This window comes from Sceloporus occidentalis, unplaced genomic scaffold (assembly GCF_023333645.1).
Source record: "Sceloporus occidentalis isolate IW3139 unplaced genomic scaffold, rSceOcc1.0.p SCAF_6, whole genome shotgun sequence".
In the NCBI taxonomy this organism is placed as follows: Eukaryota; Metazoa; Chordata; class Lepidosauria; order Squamata; family Phrynosomatidae; genus Sceloporus; species Sceloporus occidentalis.
The window spans coordinates 62526588-62547525 of NW_028316986.1; the positions used below are offsets into that span (position 1 = coordinate 62526588).

At 38.8% G+C, this 20938-nt stretch overlaps 1 protein-coding gene across 1 annotated transcript in view; it reads right to left on the bottom strand.

The window, feature by feature from the left end:
• Window positions 1-8601: 8601 nt before the first annotated feature.
• FMN2 (formin 2) overlaps window positions 8602-20938 on the bottom strand; it is a 231538-nt gene continuing 219201 nt past the window's right edge. Inside the window, exons 17-18 of the mRNA XM_089529847.1 lie at window positions 10723-10804; window positions 8602-9359 (exon numbers count right to left, since the gene is read on the bottom strand). Coding sequence (XP_089385973.1) covers window positions 9333-9359; window positions 10723-10804 — 109 coding nt within the window. The 3' untranslated portion in view covers window positions 8602-9332. The remainder of the gene's footprint in view (window positions 9360-10722; window positions 10805-20938) is intronic.

A 20938-nucleotide genomic window follows, 5' to 3' on the forward strand; every position in this document is an offset into this window, starting at 1 on the left:
TTATCCTAATCTTATGCTGAATCGGTACAGTACTTTTTGTGGAAGTAAACAATATTGTGTTTAATTTATTAAAACACGGTGGCAAAAACAGACAAAATACTGTATTTTATAACAGAGCTAAATCAATCTCTGCTTCCTTTATGAAAATTGTATCTCTGTAGGGGGAAATGTGTAGTATGTATAAAGTGACTTGATCATCCTAATTCATACCATGTTGCATGTTAGGTTTTAGGATATTCCACATGCAGACATTTAGGATATTCCACATGCAGCTTCTAAAATTGGTTTGGTAACACTGACAGTGGTCCATCACATGTCATGGAGCTTTGCATTTGCAGTGGCTGTAGCTGAAAGAATCTAGTATTATGAAGATTTTTTTTAAGGGTTAATGAAATTGTTTCCTTCAAGCTGTGGGTTTGGTGCCAACTCAAGGGTTCAGTGGCACAGTTCTTTATTATGTGAGACTGGCTGTTTTAAGAAGCTTTGGGGGACTGATCTCTGCTAGTGCTCACGAATCGGTTTATGGGGATTGGCACGGGGAGGAGGGATTGGGCAGTTAAGTTATCCTTATATTTTTCTCCCTTGCTGTTACACAATGGCAAATCTGCACTCAGGAAAATACAACAGAGAATGCTGAGACTGATGGTATATGCTGCAGTTGCCATACATCACCACAATTTACAAGCTTATCATGTTTGGACAAGATGGGTGGATGAGAAGCATTAGGATACCCAAATCATCATGTACAGGCTTAGGGTCCAGGCTGCTGATTCTTGAAGGACAAGAACGTAACATTGGGTTCTGGTGGTTATAATTTAGATGAAAATTTATTCAGAAACTATGTTAGGAATAATGTGAGATAAAAGAGAAAATCCAGTTACTCACCTGGCTCCTTACCAATTTGTGATAAACATATATGCTGCAGTGGGGGGGGGGGGGTCTCCTTGAGTTTGTTTTTGTTTATAACTAAGAGTTGAGTTGACCTTGTAATGGTTGATAATATTTAATTTTTGTTTCATAAATGAAAACAAAATGGAAGAAATATAACTATAATGTAATTATTTTATAGGTGTATTATTTTTAAATTATAGAACAAATAAAGATACTCTAGGAATATATGGAATTCATACATCATCACTTTCTTTTTATTTTGTAAAGCTTAAATGATAATTTGGTTTAAAAGGTTCCATCATTCTATGGGTAGAAAGATAGAATAATGGAACTGGAAGAGACCTCAGGCCATCAAATCCACACTGCCTCCATCAGTGCAAGAATTACAGCTAGACCATCCAGCCTAGTTTTGAAGATATCCAGAAAAAGAGACCCCACCGCCACTCTTGATAATTGGTCCTTTTGCCAAGCCACTCTTACCATCAATATGTTCCATCTAAGATTCAATCAAAATTTCCTTCCAGTAAGTTAAAACTATTAGATCTGGTCCTACCCTCTGGGGCAGCAGCGAACAAATCTTCACCACAGTCCTTTAAATATTTAAAGAATGCAATCATATCACCTCTGTATCTTCTCTTCTCTACGCTGAATGTATCCAGCTTCATCAATCTTTCCTCATATGTTCTGTTCTCCATTCCACTTATCATCCTTGTCCCCCTTCTCTGAATCCATTCCAACACATCTGTATCCTTAAAGCGAGACACCCAGAACTAAAGACAGTACTCCAGATGAGGCCTGACTAGTACAATATAATAGGAGTATTACTTTCCTTGTATTGGAAACTATTGTTTTATTAATGCAGATCTAGAATATTATTTTTCTTTTTTTCATGCAGCATCAGACTGCTGGGTCATGTTCAATTTATGATCAACAGTAATCCCAGAGTCTGGTCCTGTATCTAAGATCTGTCAACAGGAGATGCCAGGGATTCAAAGAGCCGGAACAGATTGGCAAGCTAAGCCACCTTCTGAGTGGCATGGGAGTGTGGTATTTACATGCTGCACACTCCCAAGCCACCCAGAAGCTGCCCAACCATTTACACGAAGGTGGCTTCATGACACGCCGGTGGCAAGGCTTTTACACACCACACGCTGCCAGAGCATCATGAAGCTGACTTCCAGTCATGGTGTGGGCACAAAGTCAGCTTTTTGCCACCTGAAAAAGGAACGGCTTTTTGTCGCTCCTTCTTTGGGCAGTTTCAAGGTGGATTGGGGTATGCGGTTGCTGTAAACCCAATCTATTTTTGGAATGGGTGGCTTCCAGCCGCCCCTTCCGACAGTCTCTTTTGGCCCAAGGTCCTTTTGACATCTACTGCTGCTCAGCCACATATTCCCTCATTTTATAAATGTCACTTGGGAGAGGGGTTGGCCTATAACTACCTTCCAATATGTTAGCTACAACTCTTGTTTTGCATTATCTGCAAATGTGATAAGGCTTTCCTCTGCCCCCTTATCTAAATCACTGGAAAAAATGTTGAAGAATGAGAGCTATAGGACAGAACCCTGGGGTGGTTTAAACATTATATAAAATAGAACTACTGTGTATGTTTCAAATGAACAATGATCACAACCTCAATATATATGACCAAAATTCTGTTGAGGACTTATGTCTTTGCAGGTTGACTTACATCTGGAGGATGTTATTAGAATTGGGCAGCTCCATGACATCTGTATCCTGTAAAGGGCTGCTGCTATATTGCTAGGTAGGGGAGCCAGCTATTGACCCAATGCACATTGAGACTGATTCATAATAGGACTGATGTGCATTGAGTTCAATGTGCATCAGTCCCATTCTTCACCAGGACAGAGGCTAGGGAGTGATGATGCATTTTGGGACACTTACTAGTGTCCCATTATGCATCTTCACAGTTCACTGACAGGGTTTCTACTCTGCTATTGTAGTTACGCATACGTAAAGTTATGTAAAATATACCTTAATAAAGGATTCTGACTTACATATGTTAAAATATTTTTAAAGAAAAATCACTTTGCGTTAATAGAGACATAAAAATGTATGCACAATACACACACATTAGTGTCTGTCATTTTAAAATTTTCTGTTATATTGGGTGAGGAACCTGTGGCCTTCCAGATAGGAAATATGACTAGGGATTAGGAATCATGGGAGCTGTAAATGGAAAAAAAATCTGGAGGGTCACAAGTTCATTGGAATGATGGAGAAAGAACCCTGATAGTATCTTATGCATTGTAAGTTCTCTTCTAGAAGCAGCTGAACATTTTTCTCTCATTTGGAATTTCCACATCCAATATAAGATTGCACAACTAGAGTTGTACATGCAGCTGTAAATTCAGTTGTACAATATTCAACACAAGAATCAAATAGCACAAATAGTGCATACCTCCACAATACTAAGCCATCTCAATCTAGGATTTGGGCTCATAGCATATAAGCATTGTGAAAGGAATAACCAAAACTGAAATGAAAATACATCAATGTTTGTCCACCCCCTCACCCCCAATTTATTTCTGTATTTAGTCTTCATTTACAAAGAGAAATTAGAGTGTAACATTCTCCATCTAACATATCCAAAGTACTTTTATTTGTAAAGGCTCTGAATTTGCATTTATATATTATTGCATTTCCCAAGTACCTTTAACACTGAGGTGGAGGACATCAAACAAATTAACAGTTTACTGCTGTCCACATTTCTTTCTAAAGCAACAAAATTGGCCCAAACTCACTATTATTAGACATAGTTATAATGATTGAGCTTCATTGTTTTAGCAACTTCTGTGGATGACCACCCTTCCAAAAAAGAAAGACTACCTCTTAAGCCTGGCAGGGCCCAAACCAACAGTTTCTGAGGCACTGCAGATTAGGGCACTGGGAAATGACAACTACGTTGCTCTTCCAACTGCAGGGAACATGGACAGTTCTCTCCATCTGCTTGTCTCAGCACTATAAATGTGAGTCCCAAAGGTTACAAGATTGTAAGCCCATCTTAAATGATCTTGTAAATACTGAGCAGGATGCCAGCCATAATTTGAAACTAGGTTATAAAGGAGGAAAGGCAATCCACATAAGAAAAAGGAGAATGTCAAGCCACCTCAAATAGTTCAGGTTTTCTCCCTTCTCTCCATCTACCCAACTATGGCACATTACAGAGCACCCAAAATGGGCGCTCTGCCGGCACCGCTGGTTGCTGCATCTGGGAACCGCAGCGGACAAACCGTGCAATTCCTGGACGCAGCAAAAAGCAGCAAAAAGCGGCTTCTTTTTGCGCCTCGGAAGTGGCGCCGCAAGTCGCTAGTCGTGCACGCGTGGCGTCACTTCCACCGTGTGACGTGCGGACGCTAGGCGTCTGCAACGTCAAGGTGGCGGCGCCCATGTAGAATGGGTGCCATTTTGTATGTGCCGAGCGCGTACTAGGGTTCTAACCCTAGTATGCGCTTGGTCACACTGCATTTATGTGGCATACACAAACACATAACAAATCAAATAATCTTAAAAAATATGTTCTTGTGAAATATTCCTCACTTTCCCATGTGAAGAAGGATGAAATGAATGAATTAAGTGGGACTTATGTCTGAGTAGACATGTACAGGATTGCACTGTGAGGCTGTTATTCTCTACACCTTACCTGGGAGTAAGACTCATTCACTTCAGCAGAACTTATTTAAAAATAAAAACATAACCACATGCTGAGGTTAGGTTTGCCCTGAATGCTAGATGGTGTAGACACAATATGGGAAGACTACCATCTTCTCATCCTACTTAAGATGGCCTGGCAGTATCTGGCTGCTGCTCTTGGACACAAAATGGTGGACTAAGTAAATAATATTGCTCTGATCCAGCAAAGCAATTATGATTAATGAGGCAATGTAGAAAATGAATTCTTATGTCAAAGGTTCTCCTGCCAGGAGCTTTTCAACAATGAGTTGCATCCATGTTTAGTTGGAATAGACCTAGAATAGATCCATTGCAATCAACAGACATTTATTTCTGTATGTCTGCTCTCAAATAAGGTCTCACATTTGGATGCAACTCATACTTTTCTCCCTATAGGTGTACCTATTTCCCATATTCAAACAATTCATCCTAATGCTAGAAATCTGGTGCCTTCTTACTCATATGAGTTCACAGGACTGTTTGCAGTAGAAAATTGTAAGGGGATTCTATGGGATCTAGAATCAGCAGGTCAGTAGTCTACACTGACTACATTTTATACAAATAAATGTCTAATTTTTATGTCTTTCCAAATCATAAAAATGTAGTGCTTTTCAGACATCAGCCTGCCATCTTGTGGTAAATATATTAATCACTCACCTGCAGGTTGTTATATTTTTCCAAAATTGATCCAACACACACAGTAGATCAGGAAAATAATTTCAGCTCTTTCCCCTTGGGCTGCCTTCCCATTTTTCTTGCCTGGCCTCCCTAAAAATACATGATATGGAACATTCTTTCTAACTCATCAGTTCATGGTAGCAGTTTTTGCAGTACTGATTGAATAGCCAGTGCCAGTTGCAAACAAAATTCAGGAGCATAAATTGCACACATGAAACTAGGAACACAGAGACCACCTCTAATTATGCTGCTCTTTTTGATTACTGTGGGCTTTTCTTCCTGTCTCCACAAATTGTTGTGGTCAGATGGAGAAAAAACAAGATAAGAAGAGAACAGGAAGATCAAGTTTGTTTTGAAAGAGACCACCAAACCCAGTATATGACTGGAATTCCTTCAAAGGGAAGGGGGATGGGAATGATTAGTGACACCACTTTTTTTTAAAAAAAGAGTAAACTTAAGGTGTCACAGTTATATATATATATATATTAATTTGTTTTATTTATATACCTCTATTCCAAAGATCATAGCGGTGAACAGCAAGTAAGCTAATTAGCAAGTAAGCTAATTTTGCCCCCAACAGTCTGGGTACTCATTTTAGCGACCTCGGAAGGATGCAAGCCTGAGTCGAGCTTGGGCCCTTTTGCTGGTCTTGAACTCGCAACCTTGTGGTTTTGAGTGAATGGCTGCAGTACAGGCATTTAACCACTGCGCTACCAGGGCACGTGAGAGAGATCAGTGAGTGGAAGGTTTTAGTATTTGTTTACAGCTATCCTATTGAGAACCACATAATGGTGATATGAATCCTGGTTAGGTTCTTTCTTCCGTATTTCATGAGAAAAATGTAATATATATATATATATATATATATATTTATGTGACATTGTGTGCAAATTATCAAATTCTTTTGAGGGTTTGTTTGCCCCAGAGACCACAACCACAATCATTGTGGCCATTGTTGCATGAAGATGTTTATGAAATACTGAGATGTACAAGTTCAGGTTCAGCACTTTTGTGAAAAGAAACAACTGTGATTCCAATAGTGATAGTGATAGGTGCATTGGGAGCAATATCAAATGTACAGATAAAACATCTGAAGGAAACCCTCATAGTTTCACAATAGCACAATTACAAAAACTGGCACTATTTGGAACATGACACTGATCATACAGCAGTTATTCCTAGATTTTTGGATAGAATCTAAATAACTGATGGATGAAAACTCCCAAGTAGTAACACCTGACATATAGTAGAATGATCTTGGTCTTGTAAAGTAAGAAGAGGCATGGCGTACCTTAAATTATAAGGTAAATGAGGATGTATTTTCATTCATCTTCCTTTATTTTATAATTTAAGGCACTCCATACCTCTTCTTGCTTTACAACTGCTGAATCTCACTTCTTCAGATCTATGTATTTTTTAAGGTGAAGATGAACAGTCCAGCAGAAGAGAAAAAGACTGGACAGGAATCTCCTCCCAAAAGACAAAAGATTATAAGCTGAAGAAAAAGTGAAAGAGCAAAATGTGTTTGTGATTTCTCTCTCACTGAGAAAGACTTCAACTAGGATCTTAAGATGACCAGGATAAGTTTATATAGGGAGATATGACTTCAACCATAAAGAGCTTAATAGGTCATACCCACCACTTTCAATCATGCCTGGAAATGAACTAGTAACAATTGAAGCTGTTTCATCAAGAGAGTTTTATGTCCCATGTATCTGGCCCTAGTCAGCACTCTGGCCATCACATTTTGGAGCCACTGAAATTTCTAAACTGTTTGTAAACACAGATCCAAGTAGAATTGTTTAAATGGGAAATAATCAAGACATCTGTCTGACATCTCTAGGAATAGGTACAACTCACACACTAATTTTAAATATGCACAAACTTGCTGAAACCTAGGCATAAGTCTAAGAGTTCATCCAAGCATCGAGCCATAGATTTCAAGGACTGTGTAGCCTCAACCCACACAGGGTAAATCCTTATTTGCTAATCTGCCTTCTAACTGAGCAGGAATATGTCTGTCTTGTCTACCCTCATCTAGTTCACTACTGACAACTGGCTTAGTGGCAAAGCAGATTCCTTAGAATTCAGTCTTCCAACCAACATTATATACACAAAAACAACTTTGATTTCATTATTTTATTTTTCATATAAATTAACATCCTAAAAAAAATTGGAATAGAAACACTAAATACAATATTGCACATAGCGATCTTTGTTATTTAATGTAGTATGGCAATATACATACTGTTGATACTGAAGGGAATAGGATGTCTACAAAACAAACATGCTACCATGTTTTTAAATGCACTTAAATGAAAGAAAATGCAGGTGTTAAACAGCAAAGACTAGAGTTTCCATAAGTACAAACATGAGATTTTATCAGTGTTATTAAAATATCTTTTACTTCTTTATTTGCTTGTGATAGGTCTCTTGTAACAATCTTCTCTTTTCCCTTTCCCAAGAAATAACTTTATTCCTGACACTACAGGATTTTATAATGCAGTTCTGGGAAAACATATAAAGGGACAATCAGGAACTATCCTGAAACACAACAGAATTTCAGGCTGATCACATAACAGGAAATGATTTTCTCAATGAATGAAAAATATATCTTTTTTAGTGCTTGGCATTTAAAAAGTCAATTCCTGAGGTCATAATTACGCAGCCCTTATGATTCCTGGAACCATGTATTAACCTCTGGACAACCAGGTATCATGTACTGGACTACATGGAAGGAAAAAAATTCTGCAGATTCAAACTCAAAACCACCCCAGCACCTTCCATGCTAAAGGGCTTTGGGATATATACATCTTCCTTCTTCCTAATTTTGGCTGTTTGCAGAATTTTAAAAGTTGCGGCTAAGTGTATGGAGGAGATTTTGTAAACTAAATCTGACCAATACTTAGGATGTTTTTGGTGTCTGAGACTGAGAAGTTGCAAAGAATTGTAACTGTTATGTAGCTTAGAATATGGGTCCTTGATAAAATGTAATGGCAGCCTCAAATAATCAGTGAGTTTTGCTTTGTCACCAAAAAACTGAGTTGCATCCTTGATGATCTAGAATAGTGGGGGAGAAAGAAAAAAGAAAGAGGAAAAATCTTTAGTAATCCAAAATCATGGTCCAACTGATTCGTAGAAACTTTACTGCAAACTTTTCATTGCTGGGTAAACAGGTCACTTAAAAATATACATAACATACTGAAGTACCCATGTCAAATGAATAATCTCCAAACAAGACCTGCCTTTTTACTGCACTAAGGCAGCTTTCCTTTGCTTTCCTTTCCTTTCCTTTCCTTTCCTTTCCTTTCCTTTCCTTTCCTTTCCTTTCCTTTCCTTTGCTTTGCTTTGCTTTGCTTTGCTTTGCTTTCCTTTCCTTTCCTTTCCTTTCCTTCCTTCTGTTTTGTTTCCACCAGTTATATTTGGTAGAAGAGAAAGAGAAAATGTCCCACCTTATGAACTATAAAGATTGAATAAAGGGTTGAATAGCTTGTTTTGGAAATGTAGGCCATGATCATGAGCAATGAAAGCAAGTTTAGCTAGTAAATTTGGAGAACATGGCATATCATGGGGAAGGAGCACTTTACCAATTCAACATACAAACTACAAATGTCAATATGAAATGGACACAATTATTAAGAAGTGACATTCTTCCACCTAATCTAAATGCAGTACTGTAGTTGTATTTGCTTGAAAACGTATTGCCAGAAAAAATGGAAATTTATGTTGTTAAATGTTGATCCAGTTTTCAGTTAAGATAGATACTAACTCTTACACCAGGTTTTTTTTAGTTTATTATTAATATTCCTCCACATATTACAAAATAAAATTTGGATCGGGAGCATGGGGTCCATGGAACAGCGTGTCTCCTACTCATGAAATCCATTATTGGGCAGTCCATAGAGCAGATTCCTTTTTCATTGGTTGCTTGGCAGATACTAGTCAGTAAAATGAGAAAACAAATGCAAAAAGGCAAGAAATGAAATGGGTTGAGTGATGTAGTTTCCTTTTTCTCCCCACAAACAGATAAGAGTTTATTGAACAGGTGGGCAATGACATGTGCCTTTCTTCTCTCATATTTTCATACTTATCTTTGCTTTCTGAAAAAAGAGTAAACAAGAAAAACAAGATCAATTTCAGAATTTCACAACACATCAGTTAATATGCAGTCATGAGTAAAAATCTTGAAAATAAAGAAAGAATGGTAAACTACTATTTGTTGTTAATCAACTAGGCAACAATTTTTTCAAGCTCATCCAGAAGCAATCACGCTATCAAATTATGAAAAATGGGGATATTTAGGGACACTCCCCCACATCAGAGAAGTACCAGATAATTCAAAGGAATGCAAAATAGGATTCTGTGGGGAAACTATTTGAAAAGATTTCCAAGAAGGAATTGTTTCTTCCTGAAACACCAAATTAAACATCCCACCTGTCCAGCACATTTTGCAAAATTCTGGGCATCATCTATAAACTCAGTTGTATCAAAGTCTGGAGAAAACAACATACAGCACCACAGGCTTAACCAGCAATCCTGAGGACCATCATTTTTGGGTTTCTCATAGTCCTGTGGCAGGGTGAAAGTATTTCTGTTCATACTTGGAGTATTCAAAACACAATACTAGTAACTGCTATGCCCACTGGCAAAGATCATGCATCAAGCAGACAGAGCACAATGTTTCAGTCATGTAGTTCCACATTCTCCCTTTCCCCAGCAGCTATCAAGCCCCAGAAGGGGCTATCACTACTTGTGGAGGCGAAGAAATAGGGTTGTCATAGAAGGAATGCACCCTCCTTTCTCTTTCCCTCAGAGCTCAGACAAGCTGCATCTTCTTCATTTCAAATGCTTCCACACTCCTGTCCCTCCCCACTGGTAAACACTTGGGTTTTGACAGTTGGCAGGAAAGTTAATTTAGGATGGGACATAAAGGGCTACAGATTAGCCTTCAGTGCCCCATCCAAAAGAGACATATGTATCCAAAAGAGACATAAATCAGTAAAGATGCTAGCTGGTGCCTATAGGATCAGAAGCTTTAGTAAATTTTTAGCATGCCACAGTGGTTTGAGTATTGGACTAAGACTCTGGAGACTCTGTTCCTGTTTTGTTCACTGGTGGAAAAGGGCTGAAAACATCCTCCTCCATGCATCTTGACTGGCAGCGAAAAAGACCTCCTTCAGCCAATGCAGCTGGTAGCTGCTAAAGTGGGCTTGGGGGAGCACTTATGGCAATCTTACAGTAAATATACAATCTTAAAAACTCTAGGTTATGAACGTATTACTGCAGTACTGAATACCTATCAATAATTGTTAGTTTCACTAATAGAAGAGAATTTCTTATGAGACAAAGTATCTCTTTCTATAAGGAGAGGAAAGAAATTGAAATACTGAGCACCAATTCATTTCTAGCTTAGGCTAGCACTCAGAAAGAAGAGAAGCAATATCATAAATGAGTTATACTTACAATTCCAGAATCATGCTTTTGTTTTATATTATAAAGTGATTTTCCCTTTTTCTGTCTACATACTTCTTCAGCTTCTTTAAGTCTGCAACACATTTAATCGATTCACCAAATCAAAACCACTTGCAAAGACAAAAGATCTGAAACACTATTCAAGGACAATATTTTTCAGCTTTACTTTTCAACATACAATAGTCTTGACAGCTTGCAGAAAATAAATTAAGAAGTGGTTGTTGTCAAGAAGAAGTCATGGAAGCTGTAATAGTTACAGTGCTGGTATTTTTGAGTATATTTAATATACCCACAGTTAAGGATTTAATAAGATGATAGCATTAGATATCCAAAGGTTTGCATTGCTTCCTCCTCCTGTCATTCTTTGCAATTTATTCAGAGATCAGACCCACTTTCTTGGGGATTTGAATGCTTTTACCATGCAGTTATATGACACATCATTTCTATGATAATTATTTCCCTAACAGTATGCAAAGGAATCTTGTAGCACCTTTGAGACTAACTGAAAAAAAGAAGCTGGTAGCATGAGCATTCATAGACTTGAGAGCCTATTTCCTCAGAGCACCACTTGCATTTGAGGAAGTAGGCTGAAGTCTATGAAAGATCATGCTACCACCTTCTTTCTTTCAGTTAGCCTCAAAGGTGCTACATGAGCTCTTTGCATAATGATATTCCAGAGTAATATGGCTATGTCTTTGAATTCTATTTCACTAATAATTACATTTATCCAATGACATTCATGAGAATTATTAATAATAAATCACAGGTTGCTTAATCTGTTAACCCACACAAATGCCTAATGTGAAACAGATTTTACAATCTAATAAAAATCAAAATTCCAATTCATGAAGTTGATCATACTAGTATTTCTTATCACAAGCAACAACATAACCCTCACAAAAAGGTCAGTGCCACATCGGGGGGAGCCTTGGACATACCAACCTTATTGGTGCCCCAGAACCTGGAAGAAAATTCTTTGAAGATAGCAACAGCAATAGCAATAGCATTTACATTTCTATACTGCTTCATAGTGAACTTGGCACTCTCTAAGTAGTTTACAATGTGTTAGCCAGTTGCCCCCAACAAGCTGGGTACCCATTTTACCAACCTATGAAAGGATGGAAGCTTAGTCAACCTGGGAGACAAACTCCCAATGTTGTGGCTGCAGTACAGGCATTTAACCATTGTGCCACCAGGGTTCCTGGTGATATAATTTTCTTACATATTTCATGAAAATATCCACTAATATCCATTTACCATACATGTAATATTGTTATTAGAATTATGATACTAACAAGCTCTGATCTAGACAAATGAGCTGAAATGAATAACAGTATGCAAGCTATATTATACTTCTCTGATTGTTTCCAAAGTCTGTCTTTGTTTGCTATTACTTTTCTCAATTTACCTTTTCTACAGCTGTGAGAAGTAAAAAAAAGTGTTTAAAATAAGCCAGGCATTTTACAATTTTTAAAAGGTGGTCTATGGGAGGCATTATTCCATCCATGGGAAACATGCTGCCTATTCCAAGTGAGAGGATTTATCATGACATTCTCTCCCAAATATTCTAACAACCCTTGTCTGCTTCTAGAGGTTAAAAAATCTCATGTAAAAAAGGACTCCTTTGCTTGGGGAGTTCTACCATTCTTCCCACATGATTGTTTTGACTTACAAGGTCATTTCTTTAGATATGTAAGCAATTTGTTAACAGCTGTAGGGAAAAAAAAAACCAGAGCATTTCAGGAGACAGGATGGCTGGATGCTAGCACTCCTGGAAGCTGTCTGAGACTAGATTAGATGGAAAAATCTACAGCCCAGTCCAACACATACACAAAGAAAATACCAAAATGTGCAGCAAGAGATGTTATTTCTCTGATTTCCCTAAAGAGCAGATGGTGATGGTAAAATGGGCCATTTCAATAAGCTGTTCATGTTACATGGTCTCCCACCCCAAACTGAAAGCATATAAAACCGCAAATATGGAATTCATAAAACACTAAAGCTTTGAAAAGTTACTTTTTGGTTCCTAGAATCCTCCAGACAACAGTGGAATGGTGGCTGAAGGATTCTGGGAATTGTAAACAAAACAGCAATTTTTCCATGGTCTAGAAAATTAACCATAATTCCATTAATGCAAGATGTCTATAGTAAAAATGCAAAATGAATTCAAGTAGGCTTGTGCAATTATTTTGATTGTGTTGGCTTCCACCAAAGTCTAGAACAGCCTGATATTTTGAGCCACACTTTTTTTTTTCAAGTGAAGATTTCTCCATCTACTTGGCTGCAGCAGCAATAGGGAGAAGTTGGCCATGGCTATAGATGTGAGGAAGGTTTAAAGGGGAGTCCAACTCTGAGCACAAAAGGGAGTTGATGATGCATTTCAGTGATAAAGTGAAAAAGAGAAAAAGCTCAGTTATGAGAGAGGGCTATTAAGAGCAGAGAAAGGATGCTACCACAGCTAAAAATCAGAATGAAAGGAATTATTAGAGACAAAAAGATAGGGATTCCAGAACTAATTTTAAAGTGGGGGAGCTAAACATTGGCAGATAAGTTATTATTAATTTTGCCTCCTTGCAGTTATTTGCAGGTAGAGGGCAAATTATTGTGCCCATCTTTTGTCACTGAAATATCCATACATGAGAAGACTGTTACAGTTGCCCTTTCTTATACACGGATTCAAGCATCCATGGTTTGAAAATGTTAAAAAAAAAGTATAAATTTCAAATATCAAACCTTGATTTTCCATTTTTTATAAGGGACACCATTTGCTATGTCATTATATTTAATGGGATTTGAGCATCCATGGACTTTGTTATCCACAGGGGATCTTGGAACCAAACCCCAGTGTATAACAAGGGTCCACTGTACAAGCACAATGTACTTAGAAATCCACTCCATGTTTTCACTGCCACACTTCGCCACTAAGTGCACACAGGACAGATTTCAGACACTCTTTGTTATTCCTGGGAGGTCTCAACAACAATCACTGTCTTAACGTTTCTGAATGCTTCATCATGTAGTACATTTCTGGCTGATACAGTATAACCCTCGTATCTGTGGGATTGGTACCTGTGGTTTCACTTACACAAATTTGAAACAATATGCTCTCTATAGGCATTATTTAGTCCTCCAGCTCAATTCTATGGACAGGGGTTTTTTTTTGGAAGTTATTTATTTCAATAGAGTTAGCTATTATCCATGGTTTTGCATTTCCATGGTAAGTCCAGGAATGTATTCCCTCACAGATACAGGGACTGTACTGTAATTCCTGAAGAGGCTGAACTACACAGGAGTCCTGATACTCCAATACTGTCATTTCATTTCAAATTAGAGGTTTTTAATCCCCAGCCCAGTTTTGAGGGATTTCCCTTCTTTTCTAGGTCCATGTTAAAAAGGTTTCAAAAAAGCATTGTTTAAATGAGGTGAATGAAAAGTAATAGAACATTTATCAGAAATGCAAACAGACAAGGAATTCCACAAAAATACTTTGATGAATAAATTGCTGAACAGATTAAGACCAACAATGAAAGATTATTGAAATGGGGCAGAATGACAGAAAGGCTCGGGAGATATAGAATGTGGAGAAGGTTTTATCCCCTTTCAACTATCATTACTGTAAAAGATCTATAAGAGATAATCATGCTCAAACAATTCCTGCTCCTCTGCTTGCAGCATGAAAACCTGAGTGATACACTCCCTAAAGATCACTTAAAACTTTATAGATAGGCTGATAGACCGAAGTGTGCAATCAGTGACAAACCAGGGGAAAAAGAGTATTGAAGGCTGTGGTAAATAGCTGAATGAAATTGTTAACTTGTGTGCAGCAGGTATCAAAAATATAAAACCCAGGTTAAGAATTGCAGCCGGACTTCCACATTTGCAGGTTTGAGATTCACGGTATTGACTATTTATGACTCAGATTCATGCTGCTTAACAAGGTTAGCCTCTTCAGCCTCCCTGCCAGCCAGTCAAAAACAACATCATACTTTCCCCACTTTGCCAGCTTTTGTATCCTTCTCATTACCAAACTTCTTCCACGTTCAATCTGATACAGCCACCACCACAGAGGATCCACCTTCTTCCCCCTCCTCCTCACCCTCCCTTTTAGTCAGTCAAAAGGGACACCCTACTTTCCCCACTTTGCCAGACTTTGCATCCTCCTCACACAATGGCTAACGGAGCACACCAAGGAATTGCAAAAGAAAATTAGCATCCATAGAATATGAAAAGCTATGAAATGCTCTTGAAGACATGGGAGTGCTATCACATCTGATAGTCCTGATGAGAAATCTGTACTTAGGACAAGAGGCAAGTATTGGAACAGACTGCAGAGAAAGATAATGGTTCCCAACTGCCAAAGGGTTAAGACAAGGGTGCATCCTATCACCCTATCAGTTAAATTTGCTTGGACACAGAAGAAGGAGGAGTGAAGATAAGAGGAAGGAATATCATCAATCTAAGATATGCAGATGGCACCACACTACTAGCAGAAAGCATCACAGACCTGGAATAACTACTAGGGAAGTTCAAGGAAGAAAGTGCAAAGGCAGGCTTACTACTGAATGTAGAGAAAACAAAAATAATGACCACAGAAGATCTACACAAATTCACCCTAGGCAATGAGGAAATGGAAATAGTAAAAGAGTTCCCATGCCTTGAATCAAACATTGATCAGAATGGAGGCTGCTGTCAAGAGATCAGAATAAGATTGGGAATGGGGGAGGCCAGCTAGAATTGTACAAGCCATTGTATTCCCTATTACCATATACAGATGCTAGAGCTGGACAGTGAAAATCAATTCATTTGAAACATTATATTCGAGAAGAGTGCTGAGGATACCATGGACAGCCAAAAAGACAAACAAATGGGTCATTGAAGAAATCAAGCCTGAAATCTTTCTGGAAGCCAAGATGATAATGTTGAAGTTATCATAGTTTTTTGTGGTTTTTTCGGGCTATGTGGCCATGTTCTAGCAGACTTTCTTCCTGACATTTCGCCAGCATCTGTGGCTGGCATCTTCAGATGCTGGCGAAATGTCAGGAAGAAACTCTGCTAGAAAATGGCCACATAGCCCCAAAAACCCCCCACAAAAAACTATGGATGCTGGCCATGAAAGCCTTCGACTTCACATTGAAGTTATCATACTTTGGCCATGTCATGAGCAGGCACAACTCATTGAAAAAGACAATAACGCTAGGAAAAGTGGAGGGATGCAGAAAGACATGCTAGACTAATGGACTCTATTAAGAGGTCAAGAGCAGAGCAGTGGAGGATAGGAAGTCTTGAAGTTGTCTCTTCCACAGAGTTGCCATGAGTCATGATGGACTTGAAGGGGGTTAGCAACAACAACAAAATTTCGAAAGTCCTTCCACTTTTAATGTGATGTTAGCAGCCCCCACTGTGGATGAGCCACCTTCTCGCTTTCTCCTCCTCCTCAGCCTTCCTCCCAGCCAGACTTTCCCCACTTTCCAGTTTTCTCTCCTATGGGTTGGGGGAGGAGAGAAAAAGTGGAAGGACTTTGGAAATGTGGAGAAGGTGATGTGGTGCAAGGTTTACATGTGGTGCTCTTGGTGGAAAAGGACTCTGTCATTCATATATGAGGGGAGGCTAACATATTCATGCTTTCTCCACTTTCTCTGGAATCCTCCACCCCTACCCCCCCCCCCCCCCATGAATGTGGAGAGGTGACTGCATTAGGAAAGGAGTTAAAAACACACCTGCCAATACTGTAATAACCTAATATAAAACTTACTTATTTAAATTTTATACAGCACTCACATGGAATACTGTATACCGTTCAGTTCACCTCACCCCCAAAACCGCAAAAGGTACAAAAAAGATGATTCAAAATAATCAAAAGAGCAACTTTCCTATACAGAGAAGTTACAATGTTTGGAGCTTTTTAAGTAAAAAAAAAAGTAAGACTTTTCATGGATATAAACCTTCTTCAGATGAAGTACAGTGGGCCCTCCTTATACATGGACTTGCCATCCACAGATTTGAGCATCCATGGATGGCAAGCCTGTGGGGTGGGAGTGTGGCAGAGAAGGAGGGAGGCAGGAGGAAGAAGGGCGGTGGCAGTGATGGAGGGGTAAAAGCAGAAAGGATAAGGAAAGAAGGGGAAGAGCAGCTGTGGTGGTGGTGGCAGGGGGAAGAGGAGAAGGAGGAAGAGGAAGAAGGAAGAAGAGGAAAAATGGTGGCAGATGCGAGGTTAGGAGAAGGAGGAGGGAGGAAGAGGAGGAGGAGAAAGCACAGAGGCAGTGGGGTGAGAAGAGGAGGAGGAGGAAGGAAGGAAGAGGAAGAGTGAAGGCAGAGGTAAGGGTGGGAAGAAAGGAGGAGGAGTGAAGAAAGGAGGCAGAGGAGGAATGCAAAGGCAGTGGTAGCAGGGGATGAGAGAAGAGGAAGAAGAGGAGCAGAAGAAGGAAGTGGTGAGGAAGAGGAAGAGGCAGCCCCCTGCCATGGTGAGAGTGGCAAGGTGGGTTTCAGGAGGTATGGGACGGTGAAGTCCCAATGTTTTTCAATGGTGGTGCAGCCACATGCCCGCACCAACATAGGAAAAAAATGGGACTTAAGCAGTCCACTGTACAAAGTGATATAAAAGCCTCAGGTTATAAAGCACCTTTACCAGGTTGTGGAAGTGGGATGGCATGTAATAGGATCCAGAGAAACACACATCAAGACCACCACACCATTTTTTGAAGGTCTGCATAATGTGATACAGGTCTTTTGGATCTTCACAGTTAGTGTTGATGTGTGAAAGCAATAAATCTGCTTACCAAACATCAGTTTTATTGAGCTTAAAACCTTCTTTTGAGAAGCTACCTTTTGTTACATGTGCAGTAGTGAGCAGTCATGTATTAATATATGTTATGGACCATGTGGCCTTTGTCCATACCTCTGTTAGTGGATTGGAATTTGTAAATATAATTCATTCCACCCATTTCTCTTTTTAGCCTTCCTTTGCAACCTCCTTGTTTAAGGATTGCAACCTTTACGTTCCATATTGTATGTCCAGGGCGGTTAGAATATTCAGCAGCTGTTTTTTGACATTTCTAATGTCAGAGTTTTGCTCATTTATCATCTGGCATAGAAACTGTCCTCTTTCTCCGATGTAGAGTGCAGAGAGACATTCCTGGCACAGGAAGGCATACAGTGGGTCTTTATTATCTGCTGGGGATTGGTTCCAGGACCTCACATGGATAACAAAACCTATGGATGCTCAAGTCCCATTAAATACAATGTCATAGTAAAATGGTGTCCTTTATATAAAAGAGCAAAAACCAAGGTTTGCTATTTGGAATTTATACTTTAAAAAATACTTTCAAGCTGTGGATGCTTACATCTATGAAAAGGGAGGGCCAACTGTATATCACACAGGGAAAAGAACAAATAAATGTATCTTTGATGTTTTGAATGATATTACTGTTCCCAGTAACATTGTCTTAGAGTAAATTTGGAGACAGAATTGGCATCAAGGTTTGTGTCAGGGTCTGGCCCCTGTGTTACCCTCCATGTTATGTATCCTGTTGCAAATGAGTACTTGTTAAAGATTTGCATGGTGTCTGTAAGCCAATAAAGGCCTGTCTCTCAGTTGTGAGAGGGCTGTATTATTTTCCAAAATTGGTTGTAGCTCACTGAGGATGTATGAGAGTGGTCTCAGCTGGGGATTGTAGGTGACAATTATGGGTGTTCTGTCATTTTGTGGTTTTGGTGTGTCCTGTGTGTAGTAGATTGTTCCTGGGTAGTAATCTTGCCTTGACAATTTGTTTCTTCACATCTATGGTTGAACATTGTAGCTTGAGAAATGCCTGTTGTAAATGCAAGAGTTTTCTCTGTATTGTGGGTCTTAGCCTCAGTACTTCCGAACAAAGTAGCTGATACTTGTTTTTTGTAAGAGACTTCAATATTATGCTTGAAAATTCCCTACTGTAGGCTATTTTGGGAATAAACTCTGTTACTTGTGCTGCCTATGTCTTTTCTTTTCCCCTATAACTTCTGATTTAATCCAATCCAATACTTTATAGAATTTTAAATCTGAGGTTTTACTGTATACCTTTAACAAATTCTCTGTATGCCAGAAGTCACTGCTATGCCACTGACTTTGAAAAAGGAAGCTGAAAAAAGTATAGCTAGACTTCTTCAGTCATGACTGGGGAATTGGTTGGTACCTGCCTCCTGCAGGTTGAAAACTAACCCAAGATTCTTAAAGTTCCTCTCAGCAGAAGAATTTAAATTTCCACATATTTCTTGTTTGCAAAAACAAATAATTTCAACGCTTCTTTCTTCACCAGATGAAATTACGAGTTTCCGCTCAGGATTTTATGAAGACAACAGTGCCTTATGCAAAAAATAAAACATAAAAACAAACAAGCAAAGCAAAAACAAATTACCCAAATACTCACTGGTTTTTGTGTGTGTGTGTGCAAACACACACATATACACACACACACACACACACACACACACACAGAGGTTCAGTGAGTGTCAATTGTCAGAAATTCCAAAATCTAAAATATTCCAAAACCATAACTTTTTTCATGGGTTGATGAAATAGTGACACCTTTGGTTTCTAATGGTTCAGTATACACCAATTTTGTTTCATGCACAAAATTATTTAAAATATTGTATAAAATTACCTTCAGGCTATGGGTATATAAAACATATATGTTTTCTCAACAAGGTGCCTGAGTGTGTCAAGATACCCTTTCTCACTGAATATGTGAAAAATTGCTAGCAATCTTTACATCCCTACTCAGGTGAAAATGAAAGAAATTGAAGATATAAGCTGGGGTTTCACAGGCTGGCCTAGCTCTCAGAGCACCTTGGTGATCACCACAGTCATCTCCTAAAATTCACATAATATAACCATAGGATAATAAGATACCTCCCTAACATACACCATGTCTATCACTTATAAACTATTTTTAAAAGTTTTAGCTCTTCAATGGCATGCTATTCAAAACATTTTCAAATTCTAACCATGAATAAAATGCAGCTAGATACCAGAGGGTTAATCTAAACAAAGGGAATTGGTTCTTGTTTCCATCATAATTAAATTGTTTTTCCTCCCAGCACTTTTACCGCTCTATCCTTCTTATTTATTGTCAGGCAAATGTATACAAAATGTTCACCATGATTAAGCCTGAAACAGTTTGCAAGATGAATAAGATAGATACAGGGAAAGAAACCAGACATCGCTGCAGAATCATTTTATCTACCTTCTGTACCAAACACCAGCCTGATCATGGGCTTATCATGAGAGAATTTCTTCCATCCTTCAACCCAGGGAGAAAGGAAGCCTCTTCCTTGCTACTAAGCATTAATAATTTTGTCTAAAGGAGTATCTCTGGTAGACAGATTCATTTCCTACTGGCTACAAGTAGGCTTGATGCAGATACCTTTACAGTTTGCCTGAGTCTAGTAGGACATGACTAATTTAAACAGACTGACAAGTCTGGAATGTTCATGCATTTTGTAGTTGAAGTGGTCACAACAAGCCTTCCAACAATACTACGGAGTAGCTTTTAAACAAGAGCCTCACTTCTATTTTATGTACTTATTAATTCAATTCTATGTGGAAGGGAAAAAAGGGAATCTAATCCACTCCAATTTTAAAACACAGCATGGTTTCTCTTTGCTTTCTAAAATGCAGGTTAAAATATTCTGCATTCGTACCCATCCACCTCCACAATTTATAGTGATAGGTAAGCTCACAGTTTCAGATGGGAACTGAACATTTGCTTTTAATACCCAAGCTCTTCTAGTCTGATTCCTTTTCATTTTCCAAGGGTTGAACTATTACAGTCTAATATGTGGCATAGTAGCAACTTCAAGGAATGCCTGCTATGCAGTAACCAGCCTTCCCCAGCTGGATGCCCTTGAGATGTTTTGAACTAGAATGCATACCTTGAGCTGCAGTCTAACAGATCTGGGTGGCAAAAAGTGAGGGAAGGCGACTGTAATTCTTCCGCTTTTAAGTGATTTACTAATAGACCATGGCAACTGTCATTCATGGAAAATATTTCCTTCACTGTTCCCCTTTTGCAACAAATTGGACACTGTAGCTTGGCCTGAGGAGCAATCAACTACAAGCTAAATATAAGCATGCTATTATGCTAGGAAGCACTGCCTTGTCTCAGGCTAAACACCTCAGTTTCTCCTATGGGACAGGGCAAACTGATTTGTGTATAGTCCTTAAACTATGCAA